Here is a 19186-nt window from a genome sequence, read left to right as displayed (position 1 = left end):
AGTAGCACCTTTAAGCATAAAAGCACTCAGCGAATAAATCATTTTGGAATCCTGAACCAACTTTCGTGTCCTTCATGTCAATGAATTCCTGACAAAGAACTGAGAAAAGGCTTTAAAGATTTATGGTTAATCTGACGTTTGGAGAGTTTATTAACAAAACCGGCATCTACTGTTTCCAAAGACTTCATTGGTGCTTTTAACTGTTGAAAAACATTTTAAATAATTTACAAGAAGGAAAATGAATACTTTAAAACTTGCTTCATTTGACCTCTTTGATGTATGATATTCAAATAAACTCTAATTGGGCTGTAGTAGGAGTTTTTACTTTGTGACTAAAAATGAATTACTCCTTTCTACACTATGTGTCAAGGCACGCCTGCACCCTCTGTGATAATGACCATGTGGGAAATCTTTTTTAAAGAGAGGCTGTAACCTGCAGGGTATGCTTGTGTGCCTATTTGAAGAATTTACTTGCATGTCCTTCTGTCGTTGTAAACTAAAGAATGAGAAAATGACTGGTGTTACGTAAATCTAACTTGATTGTACATATACCAGCTTTTATTGAAAATTAAGCAACAGCATGCACAAACAGGTATCATCGTGAGCTTTGAATCAGAAATAAAAGAAATCATGAAATTGTTTTTTTTTTTTAAATAATTCTGGTTTGAAATGTTAGCTGCATACCAGTATTTGGTTTCATTTAAAGTGATCACTTAAAGTTTGGTTTTACAGCAAGTTGTTTACTGAGTTCTTAACTCTAACTTCTGACCTTTGCTTCCATAAGTTATCTTCTTTATATTGACAATTATTTAAAAACACAATATTGTTAGCTGGACTCACTCTTAAACATTAAATGGACTTTGTGTATTGGCTATGTTGTATCTCTGTCATGCATCATCATTAACTCCCGGCTTTGTTTCATTTCTCATCTACTGTTGGAGCTAATTAAGCTAAAGAAAGGAAACACCCATGAATCACGTGTTGATTGACAGCTGAACTTGCTCCCCTCTGCCTAAGAGAGGATTTTTCTCGGCGACATCCCCTCAGCAACAGTCAAATGATGCGTTCACGGACATTCTGTAAACATCTACTTGATAACTTATCCGCACGTCAAAAATGAACGCCTATTCAGCGAATTTAAAAAAAAGTAGATTTATTTTACAATTAAGCAAAACTTGAACTTATTTTACAAACAGAAAATATGTGCTTGATTTACAATTTGCTAAAGAGAAATGGTAAAGTAATCTCTTTACATTTGGAAACCAATCTATTTATATCAAATTAATGTAAATTATCCCAAAGAGAAACGATGAAGTCTATTATTGCCACTATGTTTAATTAATATTGAGTAACTGAAAGAATACAAATTCTCTGATCTACAGCTTTTCATGGAAATAGGCATGTCTAATTAAGGATACCAAGGTTTGAAAACATTGTACTTTCAAAATGATTAGTAATTTTTTTTTTTCAGCTGTATGGTCCACAGTGCTGACCCCTTTTCCCCCCACCTAACTCAAAAAAAGCTTCCTACAACTGAGCAACTAGTTTAAATTAAATATACTTATTGTTTTTATCAATTTTACTGTCTTTGTTTATATTAAGACTCAGCTATATCTCTGTAAAGCCCTTTAGATTTTTTTTCTATAAAAAGTGCTCTGAAAAAAATGTTTACTTACTTATTTACTAAATCAGAACAAATAACGTTATTGTAACTCAAATAGTAAATGTTACATCTTAGCTGAAGTTAAATTAAATCTGAAATAGTGCTTGTCATACCCTGAGAATTTCACAAATTTCCTAATTTCCTACAACCCAATACAATTAAACTACAAGGAGTGTGTGCTTAAATAAATTAGCGTTTTCATGAATAGCTCTGGCTTCAAGATTTAAAAAAAGCTCATCTCAATTCTTCCCGACTTGACTTGTCTCTCAAAAGCGTTCTATCTTTTTTTTTTTTTCCACCAAATTGTGGCTGATGGTGGGCACACGTTTCTGGCCAAATTGTATATTTCTGACAGTAGACAGGGTCCGTGAAGTATCGCTCGACTTCCTATGGCCATATTTGGGTTGGCATCGGGGGAGCGGAGGGGAAGCATTTCGAGAGACTAATAAGAGCTTTTGTCTGTCGTCTATCTGAGGAAAAAGACCCAAACGTTGTTTTCTCATAAGTTGACTGCGTCACGTTCACAGCAAGGAGCGACGTCCTGCTGCACGGATCAGAGCTTTGATTGTAGGAACTCTGACACACGCAACCTTTGCAAAAGAAAAAAATATATACATCACACTGGAAAAACTGTCAAGAGACGCAGGTAAGATATATGTTTATATAATTTTTACTTATGAAAAAATATAAACATTGTTGATCAAGCTAGGTTATGCACTAGTTGCTTTTTTGATTCCGTAATTGCGAAATATGACCCTGAACGTGCACCTGTTGATTTGAATTAAGTTCCAGATAATTTCAAATCAGTCATTCTTGAAAGAATAAAGTTCTATTAATGTTCCAGTAACAGTAAAAATAATATAAGGGACTATGTCGAGGATAACGATTTTTTTTACAAAGGAATTTGACCTGTCATACACATTGTGTTAAGAAAAATAATGTATGTTCTATATGACTGAAATATAAACAGAAGTTCCCTGTATGTTAAACAAGAAGGTCCTACCCATAGAAACCTAATCAGCTGGCAAGGAATGACTCAGACTCAAGATTGACACAAATAAAAAAAAGGGGGAAATTATAAAAGAAACTAATTAGGAAAACAATACATTATGGCAAAGTGAAGAGCTGAAGATATGGTTGCAGACTGAAGACATCCTGAGTTGACTGATGCACTTGATGGCTCGTTTCAGAAGCAGTGCTGTGGAGAATCCTGTGGAGGTCTCTCTCACTCTCTCTCGCTATTACACACACACACAGGCACACACACTCAGAGAGATCACAGCTCCAACTGTCTTACCCCAGAGACAGCCCCAGCAGTTCAGTGCTTTCAATTTACCTGTACTGCCTGTATTGACAATAATTACATGCCCAGCTGATTAAAAGGGCAATAAAAACTATTAGGTTTCATTATTCGTCAGCTGAATACAGGACAATACAGATTCAACTCTGCAAGCGTAATCATCACGAATGTCTGTATTTTGCAGAAATCTTCCGTGGTGATGTGTCCTTCAGCACAACTCTCAGCTGATTTTCTTCAGAAGCAGACTGGTGCAGGTCATAGCCTCACTTCAGGCTGATCTGTGCGTCCTTGCTAATTAATCATTATTATTAGTACAGAGCGAATGTGTGTTCGTAACTCAAAAATCATTTCTTAAAACTACGGCTTTTGTCATGACTCAACAGTCATGACAAAAAAACAAAACAGACAAAGGTTATAGTAATGCAGTACAACTGAGTTGCTTTGTTCAGGCTGTAATTACAGCCTGTTGAACAGTAGTATGACTTCATCACATTCTTCTTAATGTGGCACAGTGTCTGGTGGATGCAAATTAATGTTTTTGTGTAAACTATGGAGAAAAACTCAATGTGTGCTATTTTTGACTGGAGAGGTAGTTTTGGAGTGTTATCAAGCTGACAAAAGAGTGTATTATTGGGGTATAATAAGCAAGACTTTGTGCCATTGTACTAGTTGAACATTTTTTTGTGTGTGCAACTGTCAGTGATTTTTGCTGCTTGGCTGTGCAGCAGAGGCTTTTTTACAAAGGCACACAGCCATCAATTCTTGGAATATTCTCTGGCAATCAATTCTGAAGCCAAAGTGCCTGACATCTGTCTTAACAGCGTAAGCTGCTTGCAATAGACTGGTGTTGTGCTTTTTTAGCTGGTTATGGATTATGTGTTATCCACAGGTGGCTGCAGTTAAAGATCCCAGTCGTGTCTGCTCTGTTTTTTACATCCCTCCGTCCCTCCATTTGGAAAACTTATTAAGGGTTTGACGAAGACCTGACACTGTGATCCGTTTAGCCTATGAGTCCCTAAGGGCCTGCCGCATAATAACATTAGTGGTCATTGATAAAGCTTTTTGCTCTGTCTTAAACCTCATCAGGAAACATCAGTAGCACTACAGAATAATCTCCTCAAGGTTATGATATGATTTGAATCTGTATCCCCTCCGACTGGTGTGCGAAACAAGGTCTTGAGAAATATTAAGGTCCTAAGTGAAAGTGTTGTTACATTCAATTACGTAATCTGTCTGTATCCTTTTTTTTTGTGGAGGCTCAAAGGAATGTATTAAACGATCTTCTCCCTGGTATTTATATTGATTTAAGCTATTAAGACTCACACAAGGACACATGTACCTGCATGAAGCTGGTGTTAATAAATGGATATAGAGCACATTGCAATGACGATCTTTATTATTTCTGTGTCTTTAGATGTTATATGAAAGCATAAACTAGACAGTGAATACCTTAGGTGTATGATTTATACTGAAATATTCTCAGGAGTGTCTGGTGTGCTCATAAAAAAAAAAAAACTCTGCACCTTTCAAATCATTTGATCTTTTTGTCTGTTGAACCAGGCATCATTAAACTTGTTATTTATGAAGTGTGCATTTGGATAAACACATTATGACATAAAGGGCTTGTTTTTTCATCCTTCACAGAATTCCCTTTACCTGTATTTACCGGCTCCTTTCCCTCTACTGTTACCATAGAGACACTCCATCCCCATCAGCAAGTCGACTTTGGTTGCAGGGCTCATCGGCTCTCTTGCAGGAGCGAGTCCGGTAGGCAAGTGCCCTCCCTGGTTTGACTTCGGCACCAATGTAGCGAGAAAGGCATTTACTTAGCTTTGACAGTGTTTCCCTGGAAGCCTGCGGCCCGACCGAGGCGGCACGTCGCCCCGTTTTGTCACTTTGCGTTGACGACCGAGACCGTGTGAAATCCAGCTGGGAGAAATCCACCCCTGTAATTGAAATGAGTTCACCTGGGAGACAGCTGCAGCGCCGTGCCCGGAAGCTGTCGCAGTCCGTGCATGTGGAAGTGATATGAGAAGCGCTGAGCAGTTATCACTCGGCCCGTGACACCATTGTTTAAAAGTTGGGAAGCGTCTTCGCTGCTCAGCGCAAACATGCCTCAGGTATTCCGGATGCATGGCATTTAGATATGTGATGAAAAGAGCAGAGAGCTGGTAAATAGGAGTCACTCGATGGAGCATGAAACATTGAACAGTTGCTCACCTGCAGTGACAAAATCCACATAAATATAGCCGCAGCACAGCTTGAAGGTGGAGGTGCTTATTCTCCCATGTGAGACTTTGATGAGTAGAAGCATGGGTTCCTGACAATATTTGTGAATATTTTAAATGACATTTTTGATTTTGACTTTACAATCTCAAGTAAGACTTTTAAAATTGTTTCTTATCTTCTTCTTTGCACTGTATGTTATCTTAGTTTGCACATTTCAGCTGGTTTCCGTGCGCCATAAAGGAGTAATGGTGGAGTTGGCACAATGCAGCAGCCTTTCATCCTGGCTCATTGTGCCAACAGATTATGGTTTGATGCCTCTTAAGAAGAAGCAAGCTCACCCGAGAACAAGATTTGTGTATGTGCAGAAGCTCTTTTCAACACTAACAGACAGCTGTTTTTGCTTTGTTGCCAGTTCTGTAATATAAAAAACATCTCTCTGATTTTCACTCTTGACATCCAATGAGAATACTTTTTTCTTGTTCTTTTTCTCCCTCTGACATTTAGTTTTGTTTGGTGTCAAAATCTTGCACGTATGCTTCACTAATCTTCAGGGTGCGCTTCAAGTATTGGACAGTATGAGAATCTCACGACAATTTAACTGTATCTTGGCATTAACTTAAAACTTTAAAACAAAACTGCAGAACAGAGTGCTATAGCGTAAGCATTCCCTGAACTGCTTGTAGACTGAAAACTGTAGTGTTAGTTTGAGAAGAGTGATCATTCAGCATTTTTCACGACTGGAAACATTTTCTAAAAGAAAAATCTGTTTTCTCTCTAAGTATGAGAAAAAATATTGCACTCTTCTTTCAGCCAGCTCACTGGTGGTTCCATATATAAACAAGGAAAACACCAATCTCTCCAGCATTTTTGTCTTTCATCTCCTTAAAAGAACTGTAAATCACATAAATAGTTGGATGAAGAATTTTTTTTTCTTTTTCATTTTTGTGTTTTTCAAATTGTAACTTTTCAAGCTTTTGGTGCACCATGACATGATCAACAAACCTAAACTCAGCTCCACATTATGCAGTGAAGCCAAATTTTCCTTGGTTCAAAGCCAACCAGACACAAACTTTATGGTGATTAGAGAGGAGAGGAAATGTTTAAGGAATGTTGCTTTATACCAATAAGGTCCTGGGTTTGAATCCCTATGTGGGGATTTTTGTATGGAGTTTTTTGTCTTTCCCTGCTGTGTACATGGGTTTTCTCTGGATACTCCACACTTATTGAATATTCCACTGTCTTCCTCCCTATTAATGTAAGCATATTTGGTTAATTGACCACTATGAATTGCCAAAAAGTTTATCTTGGCCATGGTCTCTGTTTTGCCCTGTATTGGATTGGCGACCTGGCCAGGCTGTATCCAACTCCCCATCGATTGACTGATGGACATAGGAACCAGCCCGCCCCACACAAACCTGCAAGGATTAATCCTGCGCAGAAAATCAATGGATGGATTGATGTCTGTATTGGTTCTTTGTCAGAACTATCCGCCTGTTTTGCTTGAGAGCAGACAAAGTCCAAAGTTTGCTAGTGAAATACGCCATTCCTGTGCTATATCTGTTTTTTCATCTATATTTTTTCATATTTAGAAAAAATACTTTTCATTATGCAGAGAAACTAAGGTGACCCTGCACAAAAAATATATATACATTCAGCTTCAAAATGTAGCATTCAGACAACTTGCATAAGCTCTGAGAGCAATCGGCAGCTTTAAAAATAACTAATGTTTAGTTATTTTGTTTTTTTCTTTGTGACTCATCAGCAACCCATGGGACTTTCTCTTAAACAACTCATGCAGGGCATTTATGCTGGTTGGTTTTAAACTGTTTGTGTTGAAATTCAAATTCTAAAATGCTTTAATGATCCCACAGGGAAATGAAGTAAATGTTAGAGGAGACAGAGCCAGCCAATGACTGAAGCTGAACTCAACTGATGAACCATGCACACCCCCACAGACACGCATACACACCAGTTGATGACATTAATTAAGTCAGGGAATCGTGGCCTGGAGTGAGCAAATTATACGTTGTATCTTATATATATATATAACTTTTGCGTTCCCTCGCAATAATCTACTGATTAGTTCATACGGCATAATTGAATACTGTAAACCAGTGGTCCCCAAACTTTTTCCTGCCATATAACTTTTCCCTTCTCTGGTGAGGGTCCGGAGTCAGTTTGTAACAGAAAAAGTGTTAGACGTTTATCACCTGTGCTGCCAGAAATTGTTGACAAGGGGGGTCGGGGGTTCTCGATTGATTTTTACCCAGAAAGCACATGGGCAAAAACCGTTAGTGAAACGGTCACTGGGACTGACTAGTATATATTTCAGTTAAGTTAATAATAATAAACAGATTTTCACTGAGGCTCTATAAGAGCCATATGAATGAAATAAGTAATTATTGATATGACAGGAGCAGCGGCTTTGACACCTGGTGGTGGGTGTGTCAATGTGGGCGTGACTGTCATGAAGTATGAATGGGAAGGTTACTGGTGTGTTGGCTTTGTGTGTATGAGGAAGCGGGTGAGCGGGGTGATCAGTCCTCGCAAAGTTTGAAGCATGATAATCAAAAGTAAATAAATTGATAATTGTGACAGAACAAAGAGGTTTGGAGTTGATTGATACACGGACAGATGAGATTCCCTGAGTTAACCCAGTGCTGCCCTCTACCATCATTAGTTTGTTGTGTTTTATAATAATAAAACGTGTTTATTATTATTAACGCTTTGGTGCAAAAAAACTGATTGAAAATCGATTTATTTACTGCATGTTTATGTCTGTTAAGGCTAAGATGGAACGGCACTGAAAGCAGCCCTTTAAACCATTCAGACGAACACAACAGAGACACAATCAAATGACTTATTACCCCGCGATAATAACTCAATAGTCCATGGAAAAACCTTATAAGCTTGTATTAAACCAGAAAGTACACCGGCCACCGTAAGAAAGGCTTACAGTATTCATTTATGCCGCATGAACTGATCAGTAGATTATTGCGAGGGAACGCAAAAGTTTTGCGAGGGGATGCAAAAAAAAAAAAAAATCCCCATGTCCCCTGGAGGGCTCCGTAATCTGTTACTCCAAGTTACAACCCTCATAGAAAAGGATATATAAGGTATAATTTGAAGATCTCCAGTTTGTCTCAGGTGTTCATAGTGAACAACACACTGGTATTGTCATTAGAGAAGAACTAAAAACTGAGAACTCATAGTAACATACTGTATGCATGTCAGCCTCCTAGCTAGACAGCAGACTGTTCTTTGGCTCAGACAATGGTGCATCTTGTACCATGAATTTTGGACTTTCTCCGAGCCAGAACTCCGAGTGCATTCTGCTTTCCATTCTGTTGGCTCAGCACTCCAAATGATTACACTCAAAGAGGCCAACATGTTTCATTTGCTGGATTCGTTTGGTGTAAGCACTATGCTACTAAATAGGCAAACCTAAACTGTGCCATTCAAAACCAAGGGAGAAAAATGAATTAGCGTCGCCTCTAATATGGACCACAACAACAAGCACCCTCTTCCTACAAGCACACCAGGCTAATTGTCCTCAAAGCCACTGACGATGCTTCATGGCATCATTTTCACATTGACGCAAAGACATAAGCTGTCATCTGTTGAAAAGAGTAACTGACTGCAAGCCTGAGTGTGGCTGGCTGTCTCTGAAAACAACTACTCCATCAATCAACTCCCGTCTCTGTTTAGTCTTTGTTGCATGCTTTTTTGTGTGCGTGTTTTGTTTCCTCTGTTTTTTTTCCCTGCTGCTCGCAACTCTTGGAGTTTAAAACGTTAAAAAAGATGCAGAGTTAAGCAGGTGGTGCTTGTTAATAGGGCTGTTAAAACGTATTTGCCCACTCGCAGCTTTCGTCTTTTTTTTTTTCCTTTTCTGTCCCACTAAAATGTGACAGATCATCAAACATGTTTTGATATTAGACAAAGATACATTGAGTAAAACTAAAGTGTAGTGTTCAAATGATGATTTCATTTACTAAAGGAATAGCCATCCAACTCAAATATAACAGAATTTGAATCTGATTTAATTCCAGACTTCGACAAGGTCTCTTGTTTTTGATTTTTTGGAGACAGCCAGAGGTAGATGTGTCGTTTGGATAAATCTTCCTGCTGTTTAACTTGGGTGCGCTTGAACTAAAACTCAAACTTGATGGCTTGATATTCTCATATTTGCTTGATATGAACATGCTGGTTCTGGTATTATTAAAAGAATTAACTGATAATAAAAGTGAAAGCTGCTCTCAAATTAAAGTCCTTCCCTGAAGTCTTGCAAAAAAGGTCATAAGGAGAAACTGCAATCAAAATGAACCTCATTTTTGTTTGCTCACAGTCCATGTTCTGTGTAAAACTACTTGATGCTGTGCATAGGAAATATAAAGTTTGATTCCTATACATCTTCTATTGTCACATGCTGCTCAGAGAATATGAGCGGCATATTCTATGTCTCTGAAAACAACTATGTTCAGAACAGTGCTTCTGAAAACAACAAAATACGACTGTTCTGTTGTATAAAACATCTCTGCGAAGAACAGTTTGTTCCATTCCTCTGTGTAGAGTAGGGACTGTGAGGTCATATGATTTAGACATGCTTAGAGGACTCCAGGAAGCCAAAATGAAAATTCACTTTGTGGCAAGTGGTTCCGAGTACGCCAACTCCGTCTCTGAGAATTGCTTAGCAACACATTGCCAATCTCTCTGAGGTCGCCTAGTAGGCTCATGTTGCTGTCACGATAACCCAAGAATAACTTTCTCTGTAATGATTGGATGACATTTGAAAAAGAGAAAAAAAATGTTCCCATATGTTGATAAATAAGATATAAATTAATTATTTAACTGGGTTTTTTTTCTCTAAATATATGTTTTGCTTGTGTTTATTATAGAATTTATCTTTATCTTTAGTCACCCAAATCCGATATTTATAGTCAACATGTGCACAGTTAAGAGGTTTAGGTTTTATACAAACACATACTTTCAAAAGTTATGGTTTTGCATAAAAACTCAAGATATTCACTTAAAACAATCTGAACTTTTAGAAAAGATAAATGCCCCTCTGGTAATGGTGTGAAGTTTAACTTGTTAGACTGAATACTGAGTGATGCTCAAAGTTAACAAGTGTCCTTCTGTACTTGTAAGTACAGAAGTTTCACAAATATTATCACTAGAGTCTGTGTTTGCACAGGATATGTTAAATCTCATTTTAATTATACTTTAATAACAAGCAGTAATTATTTCTATGTACATATAGGATTATGGTATAATTTCCTTTATCTTTTGTGCATTTTCAAACAAACCACATGCCAAAAAGCTTTTCCATTAACTAATCTGAGCGTAACAAAATTAATCTTTTAAGGTGATTTTTTTGCTTTGCTTTTTTAATTATGTGTTTTACATAAATGGCAACAATTATTGCTTTAGTGTCTCTTGTTTTTTTTAAGTCTTTACAAGAGTATATATATAATACTTTGAATTTTAAGTGGAAATTAATATTGTCCTGAATCTTGGGGTTGCTCAGTTTAAACACAGAGCTAAAAAAAATGTTTTATTCATGCTCTACTCAGTTAAAGCATAAAAACTGAGAGTATCTGTACCTAATTTTTTGTATTAATTCTGACAAAAGAATAAAAATAAATGTCTAGTTAGGCTGATGTCTGATTTTTGTCACTGGTGTCTTTGCCAGTGAAACATGACGACACTCCTTGACCTGAAGAGTAGTGTGCTAAGGCAGGTCCAGAGGAGCCAGTCTCTGAGGAGTCGGAGGGAGGCCCCGCCCACTGCCAGCAGTCCCCTCACACACTGTCCTCCTGAGCCCTTACCTCGCAGGTGAGTCACTGTTGATCACACAAACACACATCAACACACACGAGATGTTGTAAAATGTCATCCTCTCATCATCTGGTCTACAACCTCAGATAAACAAATTATTAAGCAGAGTCAATATTTACTCAACATGACGAAGCTGAAATTCAAAAGTAATGTGTAGAAAAGCTGCTAAACTCTAGAGGACGTCTTGCAACAATGATGATTTTAAGGTAATTGCCTTCTGTCCTAAATTGTGGGAGAATTTTGATTTTTGTTGCTTCACAGGTTCTTCTTAAGATCCATTTAAATTATGACTTATTGTAATTTTAAATGTACTCTTTTCATAACAGCTTTGAGTTCTAGTTTTATAATTGTAATGTCAGTAACTTTTACATTTCACGCACCAAGTAAAACCAGAATGACTGGATGTGTATAATTGTTTTTGTTGGATTTTTTTTTTGCAATTTATATTCACATAATACAATTTGAACTAAATAGTAACACTTCTGCGAAATACATTGGTACGAAGACTGACAAATGGATTTATTTTCACTTGCAAATAATGTTTTTACTGTGAAATGATGGATCCAAAACCTTCCAAACTGATAGGTCCAACAGATTTTCTTTTTTAATTTCAATCATTATTGCTGTTGTCTTTGCTTTTCATCATCATGCTAACAGACACTTGAATTCTCCAATCAAACAGAAACACAAACCTCTTGCTTTTACATAGTTAATTGAAGTTGACGATGATCAGTGTTTTTGATTGAAAACACCTGACTGAATCATAAACCTTGCTTAAGATTAAACATAAGTGCTCAGTCTGTACAAATCTATATTACTTTGTCTAAACCTGGCAGCTACTGCTTGACTTATTATTCACTTGATTGTTCCCATTACGGATAAGTAATAGCTTCGCTTATGAGATTCTTTTTTTGTGAAAATAAAGCGCGGTCAAGGCACCTCAACAGATAATGACACGTCTTCAGAAATGGCAGCAAAAGCTCTGAGGTAATAATTCATGTTTGCTATTCATTTGTTTTCCACTGGCTGTGTTGCCGAAGCTACAGGTCATAATTTCTTGCTGGCACAATGTGATAACATACCACATTTATACCTAAGCCATGGCTCACTCTGAAAAAGCCACCCAGACACAGACTTCCCCCCTGTGACACATTAACCACACTGTTACATGCACAGACAGGCTCTTCAGGGATATAAAGGCTGCTTGCTTGTAAAGCAGCTTTAAAACGTGGTTCTGATGTCAAACAGCTTCCTGGATTTATATCAGTGATAAACGTGGCTTCTCAGATCAGGAAGTAGCTTACAAAGCCACTATTATTTTTAAATTTCTCTCAGTTGTGAATTTAATTATTATGGTTATGACTCTGCCAACGTGTTTTGTTTGAGGGGATCTTCAAGTAGTTTCAAGAAAAATTTTGAATTTTTAGGATCTAAACTCAACACTAACTTCATGATAATTCAGACTAGAAAGGCAGAGAGAATTCTCCACTTCCATGAACACAACAGACCACTAGTAGCATGATGTTCTAACTCTGGTTTCTAAGAAACTGTGCTAGCCATTTTGTTGGCATTTAGGTTACTTAGAAAGCTTAAATCAGTTTAGTTTTCAGCTTTTGCTATATGATAATAAAATTCTCACTTTGGATTTTTATAGTCCGTGATCTGGGCTTGAGCGAACTATGTGAAAACAGCTTAGATAGATTAAGCAGTTACTGGTACCTGGTTACAAAGCATACACTTGCTTAAAAGGTAATATTTCACAAAAACAAATTTCTTTAATTTAAATGCTGAGATTAAAATTACTTTTAATCAAATTACAAGGATAGCAATCAGGGAGGAATGTCAGAGAGCTGACCAAGGACCCAATGGGCATGCACTTCACAAATAAGCTGTGTATGGCAGAGTGGCTGAACAGACATGGGCTGCTTGAACTTAGCCAAAACACATCTTAGAAAACATAAGACCAGGACAAAGAAAGTTCTCTGATCTGATCAAACCAAAAGAGAAGTTTGTGTTTTGATCCTGATATTTGTAATACCTTCATATTTTGACCACAGATGATTAGCGATGCTGTAAAAACCTCGCAGCAAAATTATGCCTAAATAGTTCCCAAAGAGCTAGGCTTCACAATTGATTTGCCAGCATTTCGTATCTTGATTGAACATCAACTTCAATGTCTACATTTATTCTATCATTTCTCATATTTTTGCATCTCTATTTGCTTTCCTTTCGGCCAGTGGAGGGGCAGGCAGCGCAGTTCTCACTATGCGGCTTGATATGATAACTAATGAAGTCTCTCAGGTGAAAAGAGTCATCTGATATTTTTCAGTCTCATTCTGAGCTTCATCTCAACCCAAAAGTGATAGTACGAACCTGAGGTTTCTATGGCAACCCAAATACAGGCTGCTGTCACAACGTGAACCTTTACTTATAAAGACAACTCCATCTATTTTTTTACCAGGGAAGTTTACCGCAGGTATGTGTTGCATAGTTACATTTGGCATTTGAATGATTAAAGCTAGGCGTAAACGATGATACATGGTTTGATTTGTTTTCTTTTTATTTAATCCTGTGTCATTTTTGTTTTATTTATTCTGTTTTATTTAATGCCGCTCAAATATGGTCTGGAGCTCTTCATTAGCGGCTGATCGGAACTGACAGACTATGTCTCACCTTCTTCTCATTTTCCGTACCAGTTTCCTGGAGCTGCAGCCTTCCCACTGAGCCTCTGCCTGAGCGCTCATCATTAGATCCAGGCTGTTGATCTTTGTTATCCATTCAGACTGATGCTGACCTGCCTGCACTCTCACTCTAATTGAGAATTTGCAAATGAGGCCGGGTAGATTTGGACTGCTTCGTTTGCAGCTGTTGACCCAGTGGTAGAGTCAGTCGTCACAGCTGAGGCTCTCTGAGTAGACAGTGACTGGCAGACAGAGGACGTAAACATTTAATTCAGTTGAGTGCATTATTACCTCTGTGAGAACCGATCGTTAAATCTCTGGAAATGTAAAAAAAACAAAAAAACGTAACTCAGATGTGAGCTGGTCAGACTGTGAAGAAAATCCCGCAGGATTTATGTTTGATTGTATATTTCTGCTGGTTATTTACATGTTTAATCTTTCCTCCGATTGCTTTCAGCAGAGGCAAATGTGATATTTCACACTTAATTTGCTTTCGTTTTAAATCTGAAACTTGCGGCAATGTCTTTAATAGCTTTGACTCCTTGTTGTCCCTGTACTGAAGCTTATTACATCTTAATATCGGAGAAAAGCTCCAATGAATCAGAATGTTGTTAAGTAGGAATCCTTAATATGTCACATAGTTTACATAGTTTTACTCAAAAGCTCATTTATAAATTATTCCTCATTAAGCTAGAAATAAAAAAAAAAGTTGTTTTAGAAATTTAAGTCAAAAAGTAAAACTTACATATTTCATAGCAGCTACTGGAAACAGAATTTTATGTTATTGCCCACACAACAACAGCCTTGGGAAGAGTTGAGGAAAAACTTGACTGTTTTCTAGTGTTGCAATGTGCTCTTTCCAAATGAAACTGAATTCTGCATTTAATTTTGAAATCTCTGGTCCCAGAGCGGGCTTTGATGATGAATTGTCGATGATTTGGAAAGCTGTGTCCTCTGGTGGAGTTTTGTGTTTCAGACAAAATATTATGATTTTTTTCTATTGTGATTCAGTGTCAAAAACGGACTTTGTGTTGTGCCTAAGCAAAAGACAAAATTTAGATTCTTAGGGGAACTTTGTGGTTAAGCAACCTGGAAGGCATTAGTCGAGAGCGAAGCTGTTTCCCACTGCAGAATAGAAAACTGCATCTCTCTGACAGTGTCCTTTACTGCATTTGGTGTTGTAGTACCATTTCCCCAATAGTAGCATTTTGAAGGAGATGCTGTGAATCGTCTGGACATTCAGATCTTCGTTGAGCCTGCCTCGTCGTTCATGTTTTGTTCTTCAAACACTACTTTGAATGAATCCCACTGCTGAGTATTCATTCGCAAATTTAATTACAAGGCTTCCTCATTTGTGGAATCACAGTGATTTCTGAGCAATAGAGGTATCACAAGATCTCACATGAGATCTCACAATACAAAAATACCACAGTGCTTCTCAAGAAGCTCCAACGTTTTTTATTATTATTATTTTGGCACCAAAATATAATTGTCAAGTTACTGAATGAAGAGATGTAATTAGAGCTTTTGTGGTTGTTCTGGGTTTTCCACTCTGAAGCTTCTCCACCTGTAATGTTTTGTTTCTTAATCAGAGACATAATTACAGTAAAACAAACATTCTTTGTATCACTGAGGTTGATCCTTCTTGTAGAGATATTGTTTACGATGGGAGTTGCAGGCTTTTATTGTTGTGTGGCAGCCATGATGAAGCCAATTAAAACAAAAACAACAAAAACAAGGATCTTATTTTGTTCCAATCCAACTGGATGTCGCATTCTTTGTCATGCTTGGGGTAACAGTGATGGGTACAAGACTAATTATATTATTTATGCACGACCATAGTATGTTTAAGTTTGCAGAGAGTGCATGCTGTCCCCTTCATACACCCATTTAGAGGTGCTTAAAACTATTTTTCTCAAATAGAAGACTTACATGGGATTCATATTTTCAATTTTTGCTTTGCCTCTGATTCGCTCTCTTCAGAGGAAAACATGATTGAAGCATCTGGATGAATTTTAAAAATAAATTAGAACATTTTTTTTTGTTTTTTTCCCTATTTTTTAAAGACTTGTTTCCTAGCAACATCAAATCACTGTTATTCTGGTTATGCTGGTGTGTTTGTGTGTCTGTGTGTGAGAGAGAAAGACAGATTGAACGACGCATTTGAACTGTGCTTTTATATGTGTCAATGTCAAATCAAAATAATCTGTTTGTAATTTTAATCAGTAGGGTTTCATTTCCTACCTGTAATGTATTGCCACCGGGTCAAAAAGAGACAACAATCTTCAGGCTGACCGCCAGAAGACGAGACAACAACAGTACCCCAGGCAAATGAACACAGTTGTAGAAAAAAACAAGTGGTTCAAAATACAGGTCTTGATTTTATGTATAAATTAAAACTCTAAACACCCAGGAACCAACTTTATAATGAGCAATAAGTGTACATGCAACTTTTCCATGTTGTAATCTCTCTGAGTTAACTTACATTTTTTCTTCATAGTTCTCTTTTCTTAGGAACCTAAACCTCTTAGCCAAAGCCACAGCTGCAAAAATGTATTTATCCATTTTTCTCTGAGAGTTTTCTACAACTCACAAAATGTTGGTAGATAACCGATAACCGCAGTCCTCAGCTATGTCATCGTGGAGGATTTGTAAATTTGTCTAAACTTTTTTAATTAAATGCATTCGCTACTTTACTCAGAACTGGTAGCTACATGCATCCTGGCTTTTCCAGATTCATGTAAACAGCTTTTAAGCACATAATTTTAGTCAGTTTTATATGCCAATAAACTCATGACCAGATCTCAGACTGGACTGTGAACCACACCATCAGTGGTTTAACTTATATTCTGCCAAATCACAAGATCATTCACTCACCTTAGTCACGTTTTCAAGTTACTTACTAGATAGCATACATTCCAATTACTCTTAGTTATCCAACATGAAGCTCAATTCCTTATTCAAATTAGCTTAAAACATTTCTTTCTAAGGAAACGTGGCAGATTACGTTGAGTCATTGACTCAAATGCCAAATATACCTCAATATGCATTAATCTATCTTAGCACTACTGCAGAAGCTAATATCTACATCCTTCCTGCCCTCTGCTGCCAATCAGCGGCAAGGAAAATGAATGGCGCTCCAGGATTGGTTGCTTTGTGCTCACCGTTCAGCCGTGTGTCAAGTAGCATTGCACAGAGGTACTTCATCTTCCCATTTTCTTTCAGATATTTCAAAAATATACAAAAACATTAGCATGTTAGCAAATTTTCTATGAATAATTTGGATTCATAAGAATCTGTGAATCTGCTTTGTATTGCAGTATCCACGGCTCACTTTCCTAAAACAACCATCTACATTTCTGAGATTTTTCAGAAAGACTGCCAGTATCTTCAAATTTAGCATGCTCTAAAGTAGACAGAGGCTGGAAGCTCAAAAGGGTAAAACAGAATAACTGCTGTTTTCCATTTAGCCTTCCTTATCTACTGAAACTCTTGTTTTTTGTTGACTTAAGACTCCTTTTAAATAGCCTCTTGCTTCTCTGAACTTCGTCTGACTTTGTTTTAAACATCTCACAGCTACCTTTGAGTCTTTTACACTCATTAATACAGTTCACATCCTTGACTGTTGCACACAGAGTGACCTAATAGCATTTATTACAGCCTTTACTGATTGAGAAAATCTTTTTTTTTCGGTCACTCAATAGAGCTGATCAGGATAAAAATAAACCAATTCTAGTAAATAGCCAATTTGTTGGAAACCCACTAATTGTTTAATACTATAACAACTGTGAGCTATATAATCCCACTAGCTTTAATAGATTTATATATACAGGAAATTAAAATTAATCCGTCACTTTGTCTAATAAACATCACACATTTCACTGTGTATTTGGCCTGACATCAGTGAAAATCCTCCCAGTTCTCCCAGCATGCCTTCTATTAGTCTCCATAAACACCCTCGCGAGTTTACCATCCGTTCTCCCACCATGCTGAAAGTCAGTGGGTGCTGGGATGGGCTGCCATATGCCTGCTGCGAAGTGATGACGCTAATAAAGAAGGGAGTAGGGGCTCTTCTGCACAGTGTTGCCTGATAGATGAGGAAGAAGACAGAATCACAGTGGGAGGGGATAGTCAGGATGAGGCGTTGGAAAGAAAAAAAAACACACAGCCCGAGTGATTGTGCCGGTTCTGCTGCAGCTCACATCAGGGCAGTTGTCTGTTATTTCCATAGCAGCCTGAGAGGAAGGTACCCCTTGAGAGATTTGGGAGGACGGAAGAGGTCGGGGAGAGGGTGGATTTATTGGGGATTCCCAAGGTGTTCAGCCAGCTACCCTTTTTTCTGAACGTGCCCTCATCACCATGACAACTGTGACTAGCAGGAGTTTTGGGATTTATTCCCACCTGGAGGAAACAGAAAAGCATCATTTGCATATTGGGCACAACCCGACAAATAAAATTTGATTAACATGCTTCGTGCAGAGTGCAACTGAAAGCCTTCTAACGCCAGACAAGAGAAGGTGTTTACACATCTGATAAAACACAGAATTGCAGGAGAGAAAGTCGCACATGTAGCGCATAGAACCAGATCCAAAAATATCATATATTGACAAAACCCTGAACAAAATGTGTGTTAACAAGACGCTGCTTGATCTCACCAATGTCACCGAACACGGATGTGTGTTCGCCTAATACTCATAAATATTCATGTGCCTAGCAAATCAGGCGATGTGGCCCATTTAGGTCAACCTGTGTAGCTCGTCCTCTCATGATAAGTTGTAGAAATAAGAACAGTTTCTCATTTTGCTCCACTTTCTTGGCAGGATTTCAGGGGAAAGTGCGGAGTTCTTTGAGCGTATGAATGCCATCCTGCAGAAACAGGAGAACATGATGCGGGCAGCCCAGGCCGAGGTAACCCCAACACAACTTCCACCTTTCCATCTGTTACACACACGAAACGTGAACAGTTTGCGTAGCCAGCAGGGCACAGAGCTGTCTTTCAGCCCACCATCATGACCACTATGACGTCCACAGACAGAAGGACTGGGTTAAACAGGGTGCTCAGAAGACTGGGAGCTCAGCTGTTGCAAGCTGCTGTCGACTGATATGTTCAGACTTTACTGGCAGAGCAAGACATGACTGATGAGAACAACTCATGACTTCACACCCAAATTACTGCATGTTAAACACGGTAAAATGACACAAACGGAAACTGTCGACGTTGGTCAAGACGTGAATCACGTCCACACTGCTTTAAAAATCGACAAACTAAAAGAGATTGAGTGTCTATTTGCAGTTGTTTGTGCTGTTTTAAAGATAAGCATTATTTTACAAAATCGTGTTTTTTTTTCCTCACTCATGTATGTAAGATGTAAATAAATCTCAACTGTATGCACTATATCTGTTGAAGCTTTTAACGATTTTAGTGTTAATGTAAATATCTAAATAAGAATAATGTGACCTTGTATAGATAGTATC

General features: G+C 37.8%; 1 protein-coding gene across 1 annotated transcript in view; it reads left to right on the top strand.

Annotated features, from left to right (window-relative positions):
- Positions 1-2063: 2063 nt before the first annotated feature.
- baiap3 (BAI1 associated protein 3) overlaps positions 2064-19186 on the top strand; it is a 40412-nt gene continuing 23289 nt past the window's right edge. The window contains exons 1-3 of the mRNA XM_008415934.3: positions 2064-2309; positions 10885-11027; positions 18532-18619. Coding sequence (XP_008414156.1) covers positions 10891-11027; positions 18532-18619 — 225 coding nt within the window. The 5' untranslated portion in view covers positions 2064-2309; positions 10885-10890. The remainder of the gene's footprint in view (positions 2310-10884; positions 11028-18531; positions 18620-19186) is intronic.

The sequence above is a fragment of the Poecilia reticulata genome, chromosome 8, assembly GCF_904066995.2.
Source record: "Poecilia reticulata chromosome 8, P_reticulata-male-v2, whole genome shotgun sequence".
Lineage (NCBI taxonomy): Eukaryota > Metazoa > Chordata > Actinopteri > Cyprinodontiformes > Poeciliidae > Poecilia > Poecilia reticulata.
This window is presented reverse-complemented; position numbering and strand designations above follow the sequence as displayed.